Raw genomic sequence first — 23,068 nt, 5'->3', positions numbered from 1 at the left:
GGGAGCTCTTCTTAATATTTTGACACCAAAATCATGTCGATACACCTTACCGACTGCGAGTAAAGCCACCCACGCTTTAACTTGACAGACTGTATATCAAAGAATTTCACAAGATTTCAGATATTCTATAGGATATCCAATTATTTTAAAGAATTTACGGGTTTGAAAATATTTCAAAAGATTCCCAAAATTTTAAGCTAGATTTTAAGGGATTTCTATAGAACTTTAAGAAAGAAATAAAATTTCAAGGCATTCCTAGCGATGACAAATATTTCAAGGGATTTGAATTTCTAAGTTTTTCAGGTATTTCAACGGCTTTTTAAAAGATCTTTAATTAATATTTTTAATTAATATTCAATAGATTTCAAATTATTTCAATGGATTTTTATCATTATAAGCATAAATTTCTAAAGATTCCAAAGACTTTCATAATATTTCAGATATTTAACATTTTCAAGCTATTTTATCAAATGCCAAAGAATTTGTAGGGTTTAACAGATTTTAACGGATTTAAATGGAATTTTTTTATAGAACTGCAATAAATAGATTTTAATTTAATTTATATTGAAAATATTTCAAACATTTTCTACATATTTTAATAGATTAATACAATTTACAAAGACTTCTATAGGATTTTAAATGATTTCAACAAATCTCAAAAGCAAATTAGCGAATAAAATATATTTTTACGATTTTCAAGAATTTAAAGAGTTTTCGAAAATTTCAAAAAAAAATTCGTGAGATTTCTAAGCATTTCGAGCTCGATTTTAAGGGATTTTTAGAGAACTTTAAAAACTAAATGAAGTGAACATTCCAAATTGTAGTATTCAAAGCTCCGCCATTTTTAAGAGCTATAATTGAAAATTCTTGATTTTTTAAAATGTGGAATTGCAAATTATTCAATTTTCCAAAATTATATTTTAAAGGTTTGTAATTTTTTACAATTTTTTGGAATAGTTTCAATTTGGAAGATTTACCATTTCAAATTCTTCAAAATTAACTATTTGCAATTTTATATTCTTTAATTTTTAAGACTTAAAATTAAAGACTAATTAATTCGGAATGTTTAAACTTTCAAATTATGTAATTTTTAAGGTTTCTTTTTGTAATGTATAGTACAATTTCGAACACTTGAAGTGGAAAATTCTTCAATTCTGAATTGAAGAATTAAAGAATTGAATGCTTTCTTTTAATAGTTCTAATTTAAAGATTTGAAATGGAAAAATAATCAATTTCGGTGATTTATAAAATTGAAATTACCGTAAGTTTCATGGTATAACTTAAAAATTGCATAATTTTTCATTGTATATTTTCAAAATTTAAAACTCTTAAAGTCTCTAATTTTAAACATTTACGGATTAATACGATTTTAAAGACTTAGAATTGAACATTCTTCAATTTATATAATGTGTAGAATTAAAAATTATTTAATTTTTCAGATTTATATTTTAATTTATGTAACTTACAATTTTTTTGGAACATTTAGATTGTGAAGATTTAAAAATTAAAATGAATAAATTTTGAAGACTTAACATTGAAATCTGTTTACTTTTATAGATTTTCAATTGAACATTCTTCAATTGAACAGTAAAAATGTTAACGCTAATTTAGTTTTTAGAATCTGTTATAATTTTATACATGTCGATTCTGCTACGTGCGATTACACGAGGTGAAATGACAAACAAAAACAAAACAACACTTTTCTTGTTTAACAAATTAAATTAAAAATATCTGTTATGCTACAATTTAAACAATTTTAAGAAAAATGTCTAATTTACCGTCAATAATAATAAAAATACGAAAACTTTAACTCGCTTTATATTAGTTTCCAGGTAAATCTTCTAATATTTGCTGTAAATTCAAACACAGGAGCGGCACTTAGACTTAGTTATAAAAAAATTATATTGATATAGTTTAAAAGAACAAAAAAATCATAATTCTTATTTTATAAGCCTTGGTTTCGGAAATTCTTCTCAAACTTAGCAATTTGTAAGTGGAAAACAAGGAAAAGTAATTTATTCACGTATTTAAAACGTATTTTCGTTTGGTTAAAAATTCTATTATTTGGTTGAAAATTTATCTTTTTATTTGAAAGTTCAACTTTTTGTTTGAAAATTCATCTATTTTGTGGAAAATTCGTCTTTCGTGATCGAAATTTAATCTTTTGGTTGAAATTTTAACCTTTTTAGTTAAAAATGCAATTGTTTGGTTAAAATATCCACTGTCACATGTTTCCTTGAGAGTTCACCTTTTATGGTTGAAAATTCCATTATTCGACTTAAAGTTGAACTACTTAGAAAAAAATTAATTTTTTACATTCTCGTCATTGATGATTGAGAAAGTATTAGAATTGTCGGAAATTTGACATCACACTTTTTCAACGGATCTCCACGTTTCGAGACCCCCTGAATCCGAAAATCAAGTTTTCACGATGGCGCGGGCATCTGTCTGTCTGTATGTCCGTCCGTCCGTAAACACGATAACTCTCGAAAAAATGAACGAATCAAGTTCATCTTTGGCTCATTTTTGTAGGTCCTAAAAGAAAGGACGAGTTCGTGAACCAGCCATTTTTGATAAAAATTCAAAAAGTGAGCGCATTTTGAAAATTTTTGAGACCACTTTTTTCTGAATTTTGAAAATTCTATGTACGGATTTTTATAGTATTAAAAAGAACAAACAATTTATCCCTATGATTTTTTTTCGATAAAAAGAAAATTCTCAGAGTTATAGCGTTTTCAAAATTTTTTTAATCAACCGAAAATCAAAATTTAAAGCCGAAAAACGCACGATATGAAAAAAAGTCAAGAGAAGAAAAACATTTCTTTTTGAAAGCCCTAAAAGATTATCATAACCAATTTTTGGATTTTCTTCAAAAATCGAAAATTCAAATTTTGATTGCACAAAACATAATGTAAAATAAAAAATTCCATTTTGTGGACAAACTATGTAGGATACAAAAAAATATGATTTAACAAAAATGGTTATCCAAAAAAAAAAACAATTTCGTTAAGAATCACTTCTTGATAGGACGCGTACTTTTTGTTTTATTCATGAAAAATAACGTTGAAAAAAGTAAAATAAAAAAAAATGTGTGGAAAAACGATGAAAGTTACGAGAAAAAAAATCCAACAACACCTCTTTACAAATGTCTGTCGGAAATCGAGCGCGCAGCGCGAGTATCACAATGAGAATGTGTACCTCCAAGCCTACAGAGCTTTGAGAAACTTAATCTTTGACTATACTTGATTAAGTAGACAATTCAGAATATGAAGACGCATATAAATACTGACATCTAAAAGAGATCTTTTTGATAAAGTTTTTTTGAAGCATTCTAAATGCAAAGAATAAATATCCGAGCGCAAAGCGCGAGATTCAACCGTCGCGCGCCCTAGGCGCGCTCAAATTTGCGAGCGAAGCGAGCCGCGCGCATAGTGCGCAATGGGAATTCATAATTATAGTTGAAAATTAAACACGTTGCTTTTAAATGAACTTTTGCATTAACAATTGTACTGGTTTGTAGAAAATTCATCTTTTTTGCTTGAATATTCAACAATTTTGTAAAAAAATAAAACTATTTGGTTCAAAATTAAACTGTTGGTTGGAAAATCTAATTTTTGGGTTGAAAATACATCTTTTTGGTTGAAAATTTAACAACATTGTTGAAAATGCAATTTTTTTGTTTAAAATTATTTTTTTTATTTTAAAATTTAAATTTTCCAGTTTTTGTTAAAACTTTCTCCTGTATATTGTACAAGTTAAAAATGGGAAATTATCTTTGTTCATAGAAAGGTCAACCTTTTAGTTGAGAATTCATCTATCTTGTTAAAAATTCCTCTTTCTTGATTAAAAATGATCTTTTTTGTTAAAAATTCATCTTTTCCGATTTAAAAGTCCACTATGGTCTAAAAGATTCAACTTTTTAACTTTAAAGCTTTACTCTTTTATTTAAAATGCATAATTCATTATAGAAAAATTATTTTTCTTGGTTGAAAACGAACTATTTTGTTGAAAATTCAACTGATTTCTAAAAAATATATCCTTTTGTCTTGAAAATTCAATTATTTCATTGAATTTTAATCTTTTTTGTTTGAAGATTCGTCTATTCGATTGAAAATGCATCTATGTATGCTGAAAATTTAAATATTTGGTCATAAATTAAACTATTCTGTTAACATTCTAATTATTTCTGGAAAATTTGACTTTTTTTTAATGACATAATTTGTGGTCGAAAATTCAACTTTGTTTTCAACAATTCATCCTTTTAGATTAAAAATTCATCTTTTATAGTAGAAAAATTATCTTTCTTGGTTTAAGGTATTTGTTTCTTTTGTGAAATGTCACTTTTTTGTTAAAAATTCCACTGTATTAAACAAAATTTTCTATTTTAGTTGAAAAATTTACCATTTGGTTACATTTTTAACTATTATTTAGAAAAACTCATCTCTTTTACTGGAAAGTTCATCTATTTGGGAGAAAAATATTTTTTGGTTGAAAATTCAACTATTTTCACGAAAATGTAATATATTTCGGTTTCAAATCTTAATAATTTAAAGAGCTTCGTATTTAATTTAATAGCTTATCTACATTAATTTTATTTTTTTTAAATTATAAATGTAAATCCGTCTTTAGCCAACGGCTACGTTACTTTCGGGGGAAGGGGCAGATAAAAAAAAAGCCCAAAATTTCCGCCAAGCGTCAACTACACCACTCAATTCAATATATTCGCAAAGATATAACACGGGGACGCCTGTACAAATTGCTTTTAATTTGCAATTGTGAAATTATGCATTTTCAAAATTTTTAATTGTGGTTCGTAAATATATAAAATGTACTTTAATGTTTGCCAAAGCCTAAATTTATTTTACATTTTTCCCTAGGTATCCGAGACTACATCCACGTAGTCGATCTGGCAACAGGTCATGTTGCTGCTCTATCAGCTCTTTACAGAAAACACCTAAGGCTCAGAGTTTACAATTTAGGAACTGGAAAAGGCGTCTCAGTTCTTGAATTGGTTAGAACTTTTGAAAAAGTAACGGGGGCATCCGTGCCTTACGTAATTAAAAACAGAAGAGAGGGTGACATTAGTGCAATGTATGCAGACACCAGATTAGCTGAAGAGGAACTCGGCTGGAAGGCAAAGCTCACTGTCGAACAAATGTGTGAGTTTCATAATTATATCACTCTACTTTCAAATTTAAGTATTTAACTATCAAATCCTTGAAAATTAAAAAAATAATAATAAAAAAAGAATCCAATGACTAAATTTAGACAAGAGACTCTTAAATGTCCTCATTAAAGTTTAAAATGCAAAATAAAAACAGGAAAGAAAAAGAAGCAGGTTGTCCACTCAAACTTCAAGGAAAAAAAATCCAAGCTATTTACCGATTTTCACAGTCAAAAAACATATTTTTTTAGGCTGATTTATAAGCGTCTATAATAATAATTATTCGATATTAATGGTTTTTTATATAAATGCTGAAAAGAATTTAATATTTTAGAACTGCAAAGTAAAATAGATAATGCACATTATTCTTAAAGTCATTTCAGGCTTCTCAGTTCAAAAGTCACTCAGAACAGTTCATTCTTACGATTTAAAGTCAAAATATATTGCATATTCAACAAAGTAGTGGAATTTTTAACAATCAAAATAAATTTTAAACTATAAACTTAATTTTCAACCAAAATAGATAAGTTTTAAACCAAACAGCTGAACTTTCAACCAACAAAATTAATTTTCAACAAAAAAGTTGAAGTTTCAACCTACGAACATGATCTTCGACCAAAGAATCGAATTTTAAAATGACAAAACACTAGCATTTTCCACCAAGTAATTGATTTTTTACAGATAGTTGAATTTTCAACAAAAAATAACAATTTGCAATAAAAAATATTAAACTTCAACCAAAAACCGTTAAATTTTCGACATAATAGTTCAATTTCCAAGCCGAAAAGACGAATTGTTTAGAACACAGTTCAATTTTTAACCCGAAAAGTTAAATTTTCAACAAAACGATAAATTCTCAATGAAAAATGTAAGTTGCTATGCAAAAAAGAAAAAAATTTTTAACAACATAGTTAAGTATTTAAACAGAGTTGCATTTTTAAGTTAGTAGTTAAATTTTCAACAAAATGGTTGAATTTTTAACCAAGTAATTACAAGAAATTTAATATATCAGCCAAAAAAGATCGAACTTTTTTTTCAAAAGGGATGTATTTTAATATCAAAAAGAATCATTTTTAGTCAAAAATATTAATTAAAAAAAAAGATATTTCATACAAAAATATATCAATTTTCAATCAGAGATTAATTTTTAACTAAATTGATGAATTTGGCAACTGAAAAGTTGAATTTTCAAAAAATAAAGACCTATCCATGAAGAAAAAAACAAAAGTGCTTCCATTTTGTAGAACTTTCAAACCAAAAGACGAATTTTCTGTCAAACAGTTGAATTTTTAGCACAAAAGTTAATTTTCAATCAAACAGTTGCATTTTTAACCAAAAAATAGGAAATTATTAAAAGAACAAGATTAGTTTTCTATAAAAAAAATACGAATTTTCAATTTAAAAAGTTCAATTTTCAACAAAAATGGAAAGGTTACATTTTCAGGTTAAAAAATTGATATTAAACAAAAAAATGAATTTTTAACAAACTGGTTTAACCTTCAACCAAGTAGTTCAACTTTTAACCAAAGAAAAGCATATCAACAATATAGCTAAAGCCTCAACCAAAGAAGATTAATTTTAACTAAACACAGTTCAATCCATAAGGATAGATTTTCTATCTAAAAAGATGAATGTTCAACAAAAAACAGTTGAATTTTCGACAAAAAATATAACTTTTTAACAAACTAGTGGAATTTTTAACAAAATAATTAAATTTCTCACCAAATAGTAGAATTTGTAAAAAAAGAGACGAATTCGGAATCAAAAATATAATAGTAGACTTTTTAAATAAATAAAAAAAAATTTCAACCAAAAAAGGTGGCTTCTTAACAAAATAGTTGCAATTCTAACAGAATAATTGAATTTTCCACTGCATAGTAGAATTTTTAACTAAAAGAGCTGAATTCTGAACCAAAAATACTTATATTAGTGGACTTTACAAATAAAAATAATTTAATTTCAACAAAAACAGGCAACTTAAACAAAATAGTTGAATTTTCAACAAGAAATTCCATATTTCACCAAATAGTAGAATTTTTAACTAAAAGAGATGAATTCTGATCGAAAAATATAATATAAGACTTTTCAATGAAAAATAATTCACTCTTAACCAAAAAAGACAACTTTTAGACCAAAAGATAAATTTTCAATCCAAAAGGTTTCCCTTAATGATAACTTTACTGTGACAATTATTAGTAATTATTTAATCTAAAAGGGTGTTTTAGTTCTTAAATATAAAAGAAACTTTACTGTTCGAGCGATCCATCAACACAAGTTTTAAATTCTAAAATATGTAGCATAAAAGAAACGCTCATCTTTGAACGAAACATAAACTTAAAAATCTTAAATATGAAATGACCTTCGATATTTTGGGCGGGAATGGCTGTTAACACTGACTAGATTTTCAAACACATTTTTTTCGATTGGGGAGACGATACTTATTGCAAAAGTAAAACAAATCTGAAAAATTGCCGGGTTTCAACCAAGTTTTCGCCTTTCTTTCAGTGCAAAAATAATCCAGACTAATACACAGATATATTTAAGAGTATTTTGTCCAAATTTGATGGTTGGATTCTTGTTTTCTTTTCAATTTCCAAGAATTTCGTAGTTAAATTTACAGGGAATTTAAATTTTTATTTATTCAGGATTTAATTTCTTAAATTTTGATTGAACTATCATAAAAGAATAAAGAAATCATATTTCATTTTTTCAGGTCGAGACTTCTGGAGGTGGCAATCTACGAATCCACATGGATATCGTTCAAGTGTAAAAAATGGAAACTCTGAAAAGTAGAAAGTAGAAATGATGTGAAACTTGCGTCAGTCAAATGCCAAAAGACAATTCTTTTATATTTTTTACAAAAGTGCCTTTTCATATCACAATTCAGAGAAAGTACCTATTTATTGCTTGAAAATGCTATGAAAAGAAATTTAAACTTACTCTCGAATAATAAACTTTTTCATCCTCCTCCTTTATTTTCTTATCAGGTCGACTGAAAAACGAAATATGTTGGAATTTCAGAGCCTCGAAACCCCAACTCACCCAATTGGGAAGCAAATATCGGGAGAAGATTTCCAGGCACTTCGGTTCCGATGGCAAAAACTTAGCTATGATTTCTGAAATGTACAATCGATTTTAACACATTTTTTAAATAGATTTCGATACGTTTTTGCAACTAAAAATATTTTTGCTCTTCCTAAATACCTGTAAGAGGAGGTTTGTGAGAGTGCATTGCACTAGGCACGCTGACAATTATTTTTCCATTTGGAATTTCACGATTCGAATCCTTAGTTCCTATTATTAACAATTCGTAGGGTTGTTTTCCATGAGTTTCATTGAAGTTACACACAACATTGCCTGACTGTGTGACCTGATAACGAATGTTTTTAAAATGATATGAAATCTAGGAATATTTTTCTTTCTGGTAAGAAAATTTCCATTAATCACGTAAAGATTTCGGGGAGCAGGGGGGGGGGCAGAAATACGTATGAATCTAAATAATTTCTTACGTAAGTTTCCTCTTTCTCATTATTTTTTAAAAATATGATACATAATTGAAATCTGTTTGGGCTCTTGAAATTACTTTTTATATATTTTTGTTTGATTTCTTTTTTATTATAAAATATTCTTTAAAATTTTCTTAAAATCTTATGCAACCCCTTAAAATCCTATGAATGCTTTTCAAAAAACAGTAAAATCGTTACACTTTTTTTTAATTCGTATAAAAATTCCTTGAAACTTATTAAATTTCATGGATACTGTCTATAATCTTTTGAAATTCCTTTCATGACAATCCTGAAAATCCCTCGAAATTCTTGAAGCACTGTGAAAATCCCTTAAAATTCCTTGAGATTTCTTGAAATATTTTGAAATTGCTTCAAATCTTCCAAAATCCATAAAAATTCCTTAATCCTTTCGGATCTGTCGACTTCCTTAAAATCTTTAAACGTCGGTTAAAACCCTTAAAATTTCGTTAAATATTTCGACATATATTATTAAGAGATCCCTTAAAATCTTTCAAATTCAAAATAAATTGAAATATTTAAAATCCATGGGAATCTTTCTGAATTTCTTGTAATCCTTAAAAATCTTTTAAATCCTTCGACACTCCGTTAAATCTTATAAATTTTTACGAAATATTCTAAAATCCGTCGACATACTTTTGAATCTTTTAAAATCTCTTGAAATCCTTTAGAAATTCTTTTAAATCCGGTTAATTTCTTCGAAATAACAAGAAATCACTTAAATACTATTAAACCCCGTAACAACCTTCGAAGTTTTGCAAAACACTTTACAATTTCTTGAAATCCTTATAAAATCCTTTAAAATCCTATGACTTATTTTGTAATATCACAACATCTCTTAAAATCGTTTTTAATTCCATAAAAACTCTTAATATCCTTAAGATTCCGTTAAAATCCTTCGGTATTTCTTGGAACATCGTACAATTTTTTGAAATCCCTCAAAATCTTTAAAATGTCTTAAATGTCTTTTATAATCTTATAAAATCCCATGGATTCTTTTAAAATATCATAAAATCTCTTAATATCCTTTTGAATCCTTGAAAATCGTTTTTAATTTCTTAAAATCACTGAAATTCTCTAAGACTCTGTCAAAATCTCTCAGTATCTCTTAAAACATCGCAACATTTTTTTAAATATGTTAGAAGAATTGAAATAACATTAAAAACCCGTGACGTAATCCTAAATTCGGTAAAACACTTTAGTATCTAGTATAGTAACATTTTTATAAAATGCTGTAAAATCCCGTGAATGCTTTTAAAATATCACAAAATCTCGTTAAATCTTTTTTAATCCGCCGCATTTTTGTAATTCCTTAAAACCTCTCGAAACTCCTACGATTCCGTCGAAATGCTTCGGTATTTACTGAAACATCGTTAAAAAATTTTAATTCTTTTCAAATCTTTGAAATACCATTGAAGACCCATGTCGCCCTTAGAAATTCGGTAAAATACGTGGATATCTCTTGAAATCCTTCAAGATTCTATAAATTACTTCGGCGTCTCTTCAAATCATTAAAAAAATTTTCAAATTCCCATGAATTATTTTTAAATATCATGAAATCCCTCAGCATACTTTTTAATCAGCGGACATCTCTTTTAATTACTTAAAACTTCTCAAAATCCCTAAAGTTTCGTCCAAATTCTTCGGTATTTCTTGAAACATCATAATATTTGTTTCAAATCCCTTTAAAATCTTTGGAATACTATTAAAACACGTGACACCCTTCAGAATTCGGTAAAACATTTCTGTATCAATTAAAATCTTCTTAAAATCCCTCCTAATTCATGAAACTTGTTTTTAATTTCTTAACCTCTCAAAATCCCTAGAATCTGTTATAATTGAAAAACCATTAAGATCCCCTGAAATTATTCATAAATTGGTTAAAATACTTCGGAGCCTCTTGAAATCCTTTTAAAATCCTATGACTTATTTTTAAATATCACGAAATCTCTTAAAATTATTTGTAATCTGCGAAAATCGTTTTTAATTCGTTAAAACCCTCCAAAATCCATAACATTTTTCGAAGTCATCTAGTATTTCCTGGAACGTCGTAAAATCTTTCGAAATTCCTTAAAAGCTTTGAAACCATAATAAAATCCCCTGACACCCTTAAAAATTCGTTACAATACTTCGATTTCTCTTGAAATCCTGGTAAATTCTATTAAAATCTTATGGTTTCTTTTGAAATATTACGAAATCTCTGAAAATCCCTTAAAATCCTTTGTAATCCGCGGAAATCGTTTAAAATCCCTTAAAACCCCTCAAAATCCCTAAGATTTTATCAAAATCCTATGGTATTTCTTGAAACATCGGAATATCTTTTGATATACGGTAAAATACTTCGATATTTTTTCAAATCTTTTTTAAATCTTATGAATTCTTTTGAAATATCACAAAATCTCTTAAAATCCCATAAACGTTTTTGTAATCCGCAGAAATTGTTTTTTACTCCTTAGTACCACTCAAAATCCCTAAGCCTTAGTCGAATTCCTTCAGTATTTCTATAAACATTGTAAAATCTTTTAAAATCCCTTAAAAACATTAAAAATACCAATAAAATCCGCTGAAATTCTTAAAAAGTCGGTAAAATTCTTCGATATCTCTTGAAATCCTTTAAAATCTTATTAACTCTTTTGAAATATCACGAAATCTCTGAGAATCATTTTAAATTCTTTTTAATCTGCGGAAATAATTTTTAATTCGTTGAAAAAGAACCCAAAATCCCTAAGATTCTGTCGAAATCCTCTGGCATTTTTTGAAAAATCGTAAAAACGTTTAAAATCCCTTAAAATGTTTAAAATACTATTAAAATCCTCTGACATTCTTCAAAATTATGTAGAATACTTCTGTATCTCTTGAAATTCTTTTAAAACCCTATAATATCTGTTAACATATCACAAAATCTTTTTTAATCCCTTAAATTCCTTTGTAAGAAAAATACGATTAGAATCCCCTGAAATCTTAAAAAACTCGGCGAAATTCTTCGTTATTTCTTGAAATCCTTTTGAACTTCTTTAAAATCTTATAAATTCTTTTGAAATATAACGAGATACAATGAACACTGAAACCCCTTGAAGCACTGTAAAGTCTCTTGAAATTTGATTAAACTTCTTGAAATCTAATGAAATCCCCAATTGGGGTGTCAGAAATCTTAGGAAAATCAGTAAAATTTCAAAAATCATCCTCACGTACTTAATGGACGTTTCCTAATTCAAAAACTAAGTTTATCTTGTATTTTAAAATACTTACTTTAACCCAGTACCATTTGGCTTGAAATTTTACACCCCAAACAGGAAACATTTCTTCTAAAATACAGTGCAAACTACTTGGTGAATTTGTACACCAAATCGCAACCAAGCCTTTTGTACTCAATAATTTTCCTATTGGTAATTTCGCCAGCTCCTCATTGTACATCATTTTGTAACTTTAAATAAAAAAAAAATAATATCAAAATTAATCATTATGCAAGTAGGAAGATTATAAAAATAAAAATGTAATAAAATATTACCTAGATTCAACAAACATTTCTTTTTTTCTCCTAATGGATTTATTCCACCAGGGTGGATCCATAAGAACAAAATCGAATTGATTTTTCAAAGGTAGTTTCTGATCCAATTCTCGCACATCACGACAAAAATATTGACAATATTTTGGAAATACGAATTCTTGATCATCTATTTGAGAAACTGATGAAACTTCATTCCAATGAGAACCTTCCATCATAAACTCTTTTTTGATTACGGAATCAGAATAAAAGTTTCGCGACATTAAACGAGCTGCTTCATTATTGTCAGATATTACAGATTTCGAAAAAATATTTTGTATTTCTGGAGATTTCATTAACTTTTCCCATTTTTCTTTCACATAGTTTATCTATCGAAAAAGAATTATTGTAAATTAATTAATTTCTCTTATTCAGTATATTAATTATTTGCGTTCAAATACTAGAGAACTTTCATACACTACGTTACCAATTTAGACAAGTTTGCGAATTTTGCGAAAAATTGTACCTTTTCTCCTTTTTTTTAAATTCGCTTTTACCTTGTTTTTAACAAATTTAACCTTTTTCACCTTTTTCTTGTTTTTTCGCTCAAATGCGAACTGAATTAATACAACCCAATTTAAAAATTCAACTACTCATACATAAAAATTCTTCTATTATACTTTTGGTTCAGAATTCATTTTATTTTCTTTAAAATTCTAGTAATTGATTGAAACTTTTATTATTTTGTTAAAAAGTCGTATTTTTCCGTTAAACATTTAGCTACTTGTTTGAAAGTAAATCTACTTTGTTAAAAATTAATATTTTTGGTTGACGATTTATCTCTTTAATTGAAAACTCAACCATACATTTTTTTTTAATTAGTCTTTTGGTTTGAAAATTATCCCTTGGGTTGAATGTTGAACTCTATCGTTGATAATTCATTTTTTTAGGATTTATCATTTGATTTAAAAATTCATCTCTTCAGATGAAAATTGAACTACTTTATTGAAAACGGAACTATTTTGTTCAAACTTCATTCTCTTGGTTGAAGATAAATCACTTTGGTTGAAAACTGGACTATTTCATTTTTAGAGAACTAATGTTTTTGGTAAAAAAAATCATTTTGTTGTTGTTGAATGTTGAACTCTTTTATTGAAGATCTATTTTTTAAAATTAAAGATTTATTTTTTTCGTTAAAAAAAGCATCTCAGTGCATTAAATTGAACTATTTTATTGAAAATGCAATTTTTTTTTTAATTCATCTGTTTTGTCAAATTTTACCTACACGGTTAAAAGTTTGAACTACTTTGTTAGAAATTCATTTTTTTGTTGTTGAAGATTTGTCGCTTTGATTGAAAATTTAACGATTTCATTTTTGGAATATTAATCTTCTTGGTAAAAAAATCATTTTTTGGTTGAATGTTCAACTCTTTTATTGAAAATTCATTTTTTCATTTAAGATTCATCTTTTTTTTTAATTCTTCTCAGTGCTATAAAAAGTAATTATTTTATAGAAAATTCTTTTTTTTCCGCTGAAAATTAACTTTACAAACTAAAAAAGTAAGCATTTAATTTTTGGTCAAAAATTGCTCTTTTTAATTAAAAATGTACCTTTTCTATTTGAAAGATAATTTATGTTCTTAAAATTCGTATTTCCATCTTCAAAATTAATCTCCTTTTTTAAAAATCCATCCTTTATACTTAAAAATGCAACGGTTTAACCCAAATTTATCTGCTTTGGTGAAGGAATCAATTATTTCTTTGGAAATTTATATTTTTGGTTAAAAATTCAACTATTTGTTTAAAAATGAAACCATTTTGATGCAAATTGAACGCGGTTAACAAATCATATTTTCGGGTTTAGAAGTCATCTTTTATGTTTGAAAAATCAACTATTTGGTTGAATGTTGAGCTAGTGAATTCAAAATTAATTTTTCTTTATAGATTCACCTCTTTGTTTTATAACGTAACTTTGCTGTTTAAGAATAATTTTGTAATCTGAAAATTTGATTTCAACTATTTTGTTAATAATTCAGTTTTTTCCTTGTTTAATGCGACTGGTTGAAAATTCGACTTTTGGTAAAAAATTTATCTTTTATGGTAGAAACGTCATTTTTCTTGTTTAAAAATGAATTTTTAGTCAAATATAACTATCTTTTAAAAAATTGATCTTTTTGGCTTGAAAATTCAACAACTTCTGGTTAAATTTTAATATTTTTTTTGTTTTAAAATCCGAACATTAGTTTAAAAATGCATTTTAGTATGTTAAAAATTCAACTATTTTGATTAAGTGATATTTTTTGGACGAAAATTGAACTTTTTTGACAAATATTTGCCCTTTTGTACTGAAAATTAATCTTTTGTGGTAGAAAATTCATCTCTTATAGTTGAAGGTTCATCTTTCTAGGTGAAAATTAACTTTTTTTTTAAATTCAACTCCCTTCGAAAAAAATCGTATTTTCAACTTGAAATTTTAACTAGTTAGAAGTCAGTCGAAAATAGCCTAAAATTGGTATCGGAGTTTATAAATCATAAAAATACAAACCTCCGTCAAAAAATGGGCAGGAAGTAAATTCGATTTTTTTCTCTTTCTCGTTCGTCGATGAGAAACACTTGAACCGTTACTACACACATTTTTTACTTGATTTTGTCGCAAAAAGACTGAATTAATATCAAACAAAGTTTTATTGAATTGCAGGGAAAAGTGTTTTTCACTCTCACTTTTATTTATTACTTTCTCATACATTTTGTTGATAAATTCTAAATGAGAAAGAATCCAGCCCTCTTCAGTGGATTGTAAAACACTCATTTTAATAAAAGAATTTGAATGATTTATAATGCAAAGTAGAATGAAAAATATTTATGTACTACTCTTACACATAATTGATGAAAAAATGTCAGAATTAGACCTTTTAAAAAATTGAGGTTATGCTTTCGTTTACTCCGCCAATGAAAAGTCCGGATTCAAACAAATGAATCAGGGAGATAATCTGATTCGTGGAAAAACACACGCCTCTTTTTAACAGCTGACTACAGCTGTCAATGCCGATCAGCTGATTATCAGCTGACGCGGTCGATGACATTTTCATCTGTGCCCTTTGATCAAATTATGGAATGGCCACTTCATATTTTAGGTAAAAATCATCTCACTGGGCACTCAATCTTTGTTTTCTTTTATTCCTTATCAAAAAATCTATCGTTTCCCCCTATTTTAACAACACAAGTGCTCTCAATTAAGAGGAATTACGATTTTTTGTTTCCATTTTGGGGTTATGTTAATTGATAGTAAACTTTTGACAAAGTAAATAAATACGGTTGTGTTTTTTTTTATTGGTAAGAGTTGCTTTCAATTGCACGTTTTGTATTATTTTTTGTTTTCTTTCAAAATTTGAAATCTCTATTTTTCTAATTTGAAAAAAAGACTTGCCAATTTTCTTGTATGAGTTTGTTTTTCTGGATTTTTTTAGCAATGTGGACGAGTATGGATTCGAAAGACCATCGAATTTTGATTATGAAACTTACGAGGATTTTATGTCTGAGTACTTGAAGGTTTTGGCTAAAAGGGCTAAAAAATGGGCGGAAATTATTGGAGGAGGAAAGTCCCTTCAGCGCAACATTAAGATAAAAAAATATGTACGGAAAGGAATTCCTGGAGAACACAGATCATTGGTGAGTCATTGTGTAAATTAATTTAGTATTTTTAAAGTTCTTTCATCTTTTTTAATGTTTAAAATGTCAATGGTAAATTTCGAAGATTCGAAATTTTACGATTAAATTAAGGTTATAAGTAAGTTCAAATTCATAAAATTAATAATTAAATCATATCTAATGCAAAGAAATTATCGAATATCTGGCACTCATTGTTGTTAAAAACCTGATTGGTTACACGCTGCGTGAATATAACTATGATTGTCTGTTTTCAGTTTATTCTTTTGGATATTCTCCATCTTTTTAAAATCGCAATTTCCAACTGGGCAATTCTATTTGATGAGAAAAATTATTTCTGCATTTTTCTAAACATTATTGATAAAAGGAGAACCTTTTAATTATTTTTTAAATTTAGGAAATAATTATGTTTCCCGAATGATAGAGGAGAAAAAATAAATCACGGCCAAAAACATTAAATATTTTAGTTTACGAAAAAAATGTAGATTTTTGAAATCGAATTTTGAAGCTTTTTACGGATTTTGAAGGGTTTAAAGGTAACCAAATGTTTTCTTAAGGTTCCAGAGAGAATTTTAATTATTTTTTTTTAAATTATTTAAAGAAAATATTTAAAAGGATATCGAATGATTTCCTTAAATTTCAGAAAAGAATTTAGAATATTTTAAAATCAAATTTTTCAATTTTGCAAGATCACAATATTCGAATAAGTCTAAGAAATATTTAGAAATTTTGAAAGCATAAAAATGATTTCATTAAAAAAAATGTAGATTCTTGAAGATTTCATTTTGAAAGAAATTTTTTAAAACATTTTACGAAAAATGTAAATTGTTTAAAAATATATTTAGAAGTTAATTTATTTTAAGCAGACATTTTTCGGAAAATTCTTTAAAATTAGTCAGAAATCTCTAAGAACCTGTTTGAATTTTCTCCAGAAACCTATAAGGAAATTATATAATCATATAAACTTTAAGGAAATAAATAAAGAGACTTAAAAAATAAATATTAATTCAAAAAACTTTTTTTTCATGTCTGAGAAATATTCTTTGATTGAAAATAAAACCATCATGTCGAACATTTTTTATTAAGATTGCAACTGTTTAGTCTGCAATTTTCAAAAATTTTTTTGAGTTTTCTCAAGAAACCTAGGAAAATTATGTTTATATATAATTAAAAACAAAAATAAATAGTTATCCGCATTTCGAAATTTGTATTTTGTATTTAAATTTAATTTTTCCCCAAAGTATAATTTGGTTAAAATTTGTGTGCTTTCTTGACTAAAAAATCTGTTTTGTGTCAAAATTCAAAAATCTTGTTGAAAATTCGCCTTTGGTTTGAAAATTAATTTCTTTTGGTAGAAATTTTATCATTTGTGATTTAAAAATCCAACAGTTTTTTTTGCATATTAATCTGTTTTGATGAAGGATTGAACTATTTTGTTGAAAATCTGTATTTTTTTAATGAATTCCATTCTTTTTTATTTGAAATTAAAATATTTTATAGTTGAAATATCAACTATTACATTTTTCCTTTAGAAATCATATTCTTTGGTTGAAAATTCAACTATATTTGGTTAAAGGTTGAACTACTTCGTTAAACTTCCCGTTTTTTGGTTGAAGATTTATTATTTTAGTTCAAAATTCATTTCTTTGGTAGAAAATATAACTATTTTGTTGAAAATTCATCTTTTTTGACAGAAAATTAATCCTCTTGGTTGAAAATGTATATAACCCTAGAAGCAAGTAAACCAATAAACATAGAAAATAAATAGTTATTCGAAATGTTTTGTATAAAAAGGATTTTTCCCCTCAAAACGAAAAACTTAAATTAATTGAATAAACAAAAAAAAAGGATTGCCGTTAATTCTCTAATACCGTGGATAATATCTATCAGGATTTCAAATTATATTTTGGGTTTTGAAAAGTCAAAAAAAAATTGTAACGCTTCCGATTTCCGAACTTTTCCTCATTATTTCAAGTAATTTTAACAGATTTCGAAAATTTCAATTGATTCAATACTAATTTAATAAATTACAAAGAATTTTATGGGATTTAAAAAGATTTCGACAGATTTCAAATCATTTGTAGAAACTGTAAAGAAATGTAAAAGATTTCAAAGACTTTGACAGACTATCTATGAGTTTTAACAGCTTTAAGAAGATTTTGAGATTTATAGCGTTTTTAATGGTTCTCAAAATATTTCAGGGCATGTCACACAATTTTTAAACGTTTCAGTAGATTTCAAAGATTTATTAGGAATTGATAAGTATTTTAGAAGATTTTAGGGATTTCAAAATTGCATAGCCTATGTTTTCAAAAGATTTCTAGGGATTTCAAAAAATTTCTAGAGACCCCCAACTATTATAAAAGATTGTGAGGAATTTCGAAGTATTTAAAAATATTTTAAGGCATTTCAGAGGATTTCCAAGGATAGCAAAATATTGAAAAAGATTTCAGCGCGACTAAGGATTTCAAGTCATCTCAACAAATTTAAAAAATCATTAGACATTTCAAATGGTTTCAAGGGATTACAACCAAATTTATAGGAATATATGAGCTTTCACAATTTTTAAATTGATCATGACGGATTGAAAAAAATCTCAAAGGTTTTCCAAGTATTTGAAATTATTTAGAGAATTTTGTTGGGTTACAGAGAAATCTATAGGATATTATGAACTCTCGGAAGATTTCAAGAGTGGTCAAACTCATTTAATATACTAAGGCATGAGTTTTTCAAGATAAATATTTATTTTATATTTTTATACTTTATTTTATATTTCTATATTTTATTTTATTATTTTTTTCTTCCAAATTTTAATAATTATGAAAAAACCGAAAAAGAATATTTTCAACAAAAAACTTATTTCATAATTACACAAATTTAGGACCAGACCCACCTTTCTTAATGCTTCTTATTTATTATCCCAAATTTTCAACTCGACGTGGCGCTTCGTTTGAAAATAAGTTGGGAAATAAGAAAGGTGGCGGTAAGGTAGAAATCTGGTCACGTGACCCACTAGTCACATGGCCTTAAGCTGAAAAAATTTATCTTCGGATATTGATTAAAAATCTTCAAAATCAGGTATGGCTCGCAGTAAGTGGAGGGGAAGAATTAAAAAATGTAGTTCCTGGTTTTTACCAACAATTGCTAGACGGTCCGCATAGCCCAGAAGTTGCAGAAATTATAAGAACGGATCTTCCTCGGACCTTTCCAGACAATATTTTCTTTAATAATACAAAATCCCACCAACTACAACTTTACAATATTTTACTAGCCTTTGCTCATCAAAACCGAGATGTTGGATATTGTCAAGTGAGTTTTTTCCCAGAAATAAAATATCCTGCATTGAAAAATCAGGTTTTATTTTTTATTCCATTTCAGGGATTGAATTACATAGCAGGATTATTGCTTCTTGTAACAAAAAGCGAGGAAACAGCTTTTTGGTTGCTGAAAGTATTAATTGAGAAAATACTGCCGGAGTATTATACTCCCACAATGGACGGTTTGTTGACAGACATTGACGTTCTTGCAGAATTAGTCAGGTAAAATTATAAATTAAAAACCATTTTTTTTAAGTTGTACCCGTTTTTTATATAAAAAAATTATCTAGGATTAAAATGCCGGATGTATATGAACACATAACCAATATGGGGTTACCATGGGCTGTGATTGCGACAAAATGGTTCATCTGTCTATTCGCAGAAGTTTTACCAATCGAAGTATTTTGCATTATTTTCACAATTTAATAATTATACAAATATTAATTCTGAAAGTATTTTCGATTTTTCTTAATTTCTAATTTAAAACTAAATTATCCACAGACAACTCTGCGAATTTGGGACTGCCTATTTTACGAGGGCAGTAAGATTATTTTCAGAGTCGCATTGACACTGATAAAAAGAAATAAAGAGAGCTTATTAGCCTGCCAGGATTTCGCAGTATTAGCAGATTGTTTTAAGGAAATAACCAAGGACAGTATCGTCCTTCATTGTCATGACTTTTTGCAAGTAAGTAAATATTGAAAAGTTGAAATATCAACTATTACATTTTTCGTTGAGAATTCATCTTTTTTATTTCAAATTCAACCTTTTTAGTTGAAAATTCATCTCTTTGGTTGAAAATTTAACTATTTACTTAAAATTCGATTCTTTAAATTGAATTTTTTGTTTTAAACTTAAAATTAAACTATTCCATTTGTTGTTGAAAATTTACATACATTTTGGTCGAAAAATCAACAATTTGGTTTAAAATTAACTTGTTTGGTTGATAATTCTTTTTTTTTTATAAAAGCGTAATCTTTTTTTAGTTAAAAATTTATATTTTTGTTTATTATTAAAATTTTTTTAAATTTATCTGCTATATCGTCAGAGATTGTACCTTACCGACAGTACATCAACCCTCCAAACAATGAAGGCAGAAAATCTACACAATATCGATCAAGTTAAGAATCTTCAATAACAGAAAATGCTTAACGTCTTAATAAGACTAGATGGAAAATAATATTTTTAAATTAAAATTATTTCTTGAAAAAAAGATCCTACTCCATCTTCACTCCATTGGGAATCGAAGTTTTGTGGTTCGATTCCCAATGGAGTGAAGATGGAGTAGGATCTTATTTTCAAGAAATAATTTTATTTTTGTTTAAAACTTCATTTCTTTGGTTGAATATTAAACTATTCCATTTTTTGTGGAAAATTGATATTTTTTTAAAATTAATTTCTTTCATAGAAAATTTCACTATTTGATTTAAAATTCGTCTTTTTGGTACATTTTTAATTTTTAATCTTGTTGATCAAAAATGCAAGTTTTTAGTTTAATGTTAATTTTGTTGTTGTTGAAAATTGAACTATTCCACTTCTTATTGAAAATTTAAATATGTAGATCTATTTTAGTTGAAAATTTCACTCATCGGTTGAAAATTCGTCTCATTTGGTAAATATTTAATCTACTTGGCTGAAAATTGATCTGTTTGGTTGCAAATTTACGTATTTTGTTAAAAATTTATTTTTTTAATCTGAAATCTTTTTAGTCGAAAATTCAACTATTTGGTTTAAATTCATTCTTTTGTTAAAGTTTCATCTGTTCTTTAGATAATTGAACTATTATTTTTGGTTGAAAATTTATCTTTTCGGTTGAAAATTAATTTTTTGTTGTTGAAAAATAGTTCGTATTTAAACTTTTTGGTTGTAAATCCAGGTATTTTGTTAAAAATTTATTTTTTTGGCAGTAAGTTTTTTTCTTGGATGAAAATTAATCTTTTTGTTTGAAAATTTATTTCTTTGGTTAAAAATGTAACAATTTTGACAAAAAATTTGTTTTTCAATTGAAAATTAGGGTTTTTAACTAAAAATTTCACTATTTGTTAGAAAATTATGTTTCTTGGCTGATATCTAATATTTTTGTTTAAAAAACCATTTCTATGGTTGAAAATTTAACTGTTTGGTTGAAAATCCGGGTAATTCATAAAAATTTATCTTTTTAGTATAATATTATTTTTCTTGGCTGAAATATAATCTTTTTGGTTTAAAATTTAACTATTTTGCTCAAAGTTGATTTTTTATATTTAAAATTAATTTTTTTAACTGCAAATTGACGTTTTTTCTAGTTGAAAATTCTACAGTTTGCTTGAAAATTCTTCTCTTTTGGTAGAATTTTAATCCTTTCGTTGCAAAGTCATCTGTTCGGTTTAAAATTAAAATATTTTGTTAAAAATTAATTTTATTTTGTTGAAAAATAATTTCTAGAAATGAAAATTTTATTTTTCTGTTTTTAGATGAAAACTAATCTTTAAAAAAAATCAATTTGGTGGAAAATTCATGTCTATATTTTGTTGAATATTCGTTTTTTTATAGGAAAGTAATCTCATTACTTAGAATTTCATTTTTTTTTTAATTGAACTATTTTGTTAAAAACTTTTTTTATTGATAATAATTTTTTTAACTGAAAATTCAACTATTCTATTTGTCGTTAAAAATCTATCTTTTTGGTTGAAATGTCATGTAATTTATTTAAAATGTTATTTTATGGTAGAAAATTTCACTATTTTTTACACATTTCTTCCTTTCGTTGAAGAATCTGTTTTGTAGAAGATTTGTCTTTTCTTCTTTAAATTTCTAGATTTTGAATCACATGTTTTTTTATTGATCTTGTAGGTTTTTTGATACCTGAAAGTAAAATTTATAACTGTCAATTAAAATTTCCATTTTATTTGCTAAGCTTCAATTATATTTTTGATTTACAGAGCATTTTTAAGGAACCTGGTTCACTACCTCGTAGCACAATTACTAAGTTAAGGATAAAGGCTTCCCAACAACGAATGGATCTGAGAAAGGCGAAATTAAGTAGGTAATATTCGTTACAAATATAGAACCCACCGCACGTTTTATCTCTCTAGTCAATGTCTACTTTATACGTAAGGTACCTTTAAAATTCGTTACAAAAATGAAAAAAGGATGCAACTTAAAGTGAGAGATATGTCATCATTTCTTTGAAAAAAATGGTGCCTCGTTTTTAATACTGTTACTGGCCAGCTGAATTTCGAAATAATTTCGATAACTATTTGTTATTGGTTATTTTTTTGGTGATTTAAATATATTTCTTAAAATCACAGGCTTCCTGGAGAAAGAATCATTTAATTGTAATAATAAAAGAGTTGAATAAAATCTTATATTCTTTGAAGCCTGTGATTTCTAAAGACTACAAAATGAATCAAATGTCACGCCATAATATTATTCATCACAATCGTTATTTTGTAATCTTATGTTATTTTAAATTTGTACTCACAAATTAATTTTATGCTCTTTAATTCTCATTTATTAGAATTGTTTACACCGAGAGAACTCCAAGATTTTGTAAGTCAATTTGCGATCTTTCACTATTTATGTAAATAATGCAGTTCTGAGTATTTAAAAGGATTTTTTTCCTTTCGTTTTTTCGTGACTATTGATATTTTCAATGTGAATTTTCGCTACATGTAGATCAAAAGCGAACAAAAGTATGTATATTTATAAAGCATCTCAATTTATGTTACACTAGGTTATTTGATGTTTAATGATCTCTGTTAATTAAAATAACTTTAAATCTTAATATAGTTTCCAGTATTAAAGACTATTATCTATGAGAATATCGCAGGCTAAATATTCGAAATATTATACGATTAGAGTTTCGTCCTTTTAGATGTAAATTCGATACACTGCATAAATAAATTGTGGAACAAGAATTTTTTCTTCTGCA

At 26.6% G+C, this 23,068-nt stretch overlaps 3 protein-coding genes across 6 annotated transcripts in view; 2 read left to right on the top strand and 1 right to left on the bottom strand.

The window, feature by feature from the left end:
- Nucleotides 1–8,131, top strand: part of LOC117180259 (UDP-glucose 4-epimerase-like) — a 16,394-nt gene extending 8,263 nt beyond the window's left edge. The window contains exons 6-7 of the mRNA XM_033372659.1: nt 4,878–5,159; nt 7,878–8,131. Coding sequence (XP_033228550.1) covers nt 4,878–5,159; nt 7,878–7,957 — 362 coding nt within the window. The 3' untranslated portion in view covers nt 7,958–8,131. The remainder of the gene's footprint in view (nt 1–4,877; nt 5,160–7,877) is intronic.
- LOC117180257 (N(6)-adenine-specific DNA methyltransferase METTL4) overlaps nt 1–15,030 on the bottom strand; it is a 29,679-nt gene extending 14,649 nt beyond the window's left edge. For 3 of the 4 annotated variants that reach the window (XM_033372657.1, XM_033372656.1, XM_033372658.1), the window contains exons 1-5: nt 14,718–15,030; nt 12,197–12,561; nt 11,938–12,112; nt 8,369–8,534; nt 8,105–8,280 (exon numbers count right to left, since the gene is read on the bottom strand). In XM_033372657.1, the coding sequence (XP_033228548.1) occupies nt 8,105–8,280; nt 8,369–8,534; nt 11,938–12,112; nt 12,197–12,561; nt 14,718–14,981 (1,146 nt within the window). In that variant the 5' untranslated portion in view covers nt 14,982–15,030. Of the gene's footprint in view, nt 1–7,805; nt 7,947–8,104; nt 8,281–8,368; nt 8,535–11,937; nt 12,113–12,196; nt 12,562–14,717 lie in introns of those variants that run through there. The other variant, XM_033372655.1, reaches the window with a different exon arrangement.
- Nucleotides 15,031–15,235: 205 nt separating this feature from the next.
- LOC117179401 (growth hormone-regulated TBC protein 1-A-like) lies at nt 15,236–23,054 on the top strand. Its single transcript, XM_033371151.1, has 7 exons — nt 15,236–15,306; nt 15,640–15,841; nt 18,917–19,147; nt 19,217–19,377; nt 19,446–19,554; nt 19,657–19,842; nt 22,077–23,054. The coding sequence occupies exons 1-7, from the start codon at nt 15,287–15,289 to the stop codon at nt 22,182–22,184; spliced, it is 1,017 nt and encodes a 338-aa protein (XP_033227042.1). The 5' UTR covers nt 15,236–15,286; the 3' UTR covers nt 22,185–23,054.
- The last annotated feature ends 14 nt before the right edge of the window (nt 23,055–23,068 follow it).

Source organism: Belonocnema kinseyi, chromosome 9 (assembly GCF_010883055.1).
Source record: "Belonocnema kinseyi isolate 2016_QV_RU_SX_M_011 chromosome 9, B_treatae_v1, whole genome shotgun sequence".
Taxonomy (NCBI): Eukaryota; Metazoa; Arthropoda; class Insecta; order Hymenoptera; family Cynipidae; genus Belonocnema; species Belonocnema kinseyi.
This window is presented reverse-complemented; position numbering and strand designations above follow the sequence as displayed.

What these genes read in the sequence shown, in the direction of transcription:
- LOC117179401 (XM_033371151.1), top strand. Translation starts at nt 15,287, where the DNA reads ATGGCCACTTCATATTTTAG. An exon ending in CTGGAGAACACAGATCATTG is followed by an intron (nt 15,842 to 18,916) that starts GTGAGTCATTGT and finishes CTTCAAAATCAG; the next exon opens with GTATGGCTCGCAGTAAGTGG. An exon ending in ATTGTCATGACTTTTTGCAA is followed by an intron (nt 19,843 to 22,076) that starts GTAAGTAAATAT and finishes TTTGATTTACAG; the next exon opens with AGCATTTTTAAGGAACCTGG.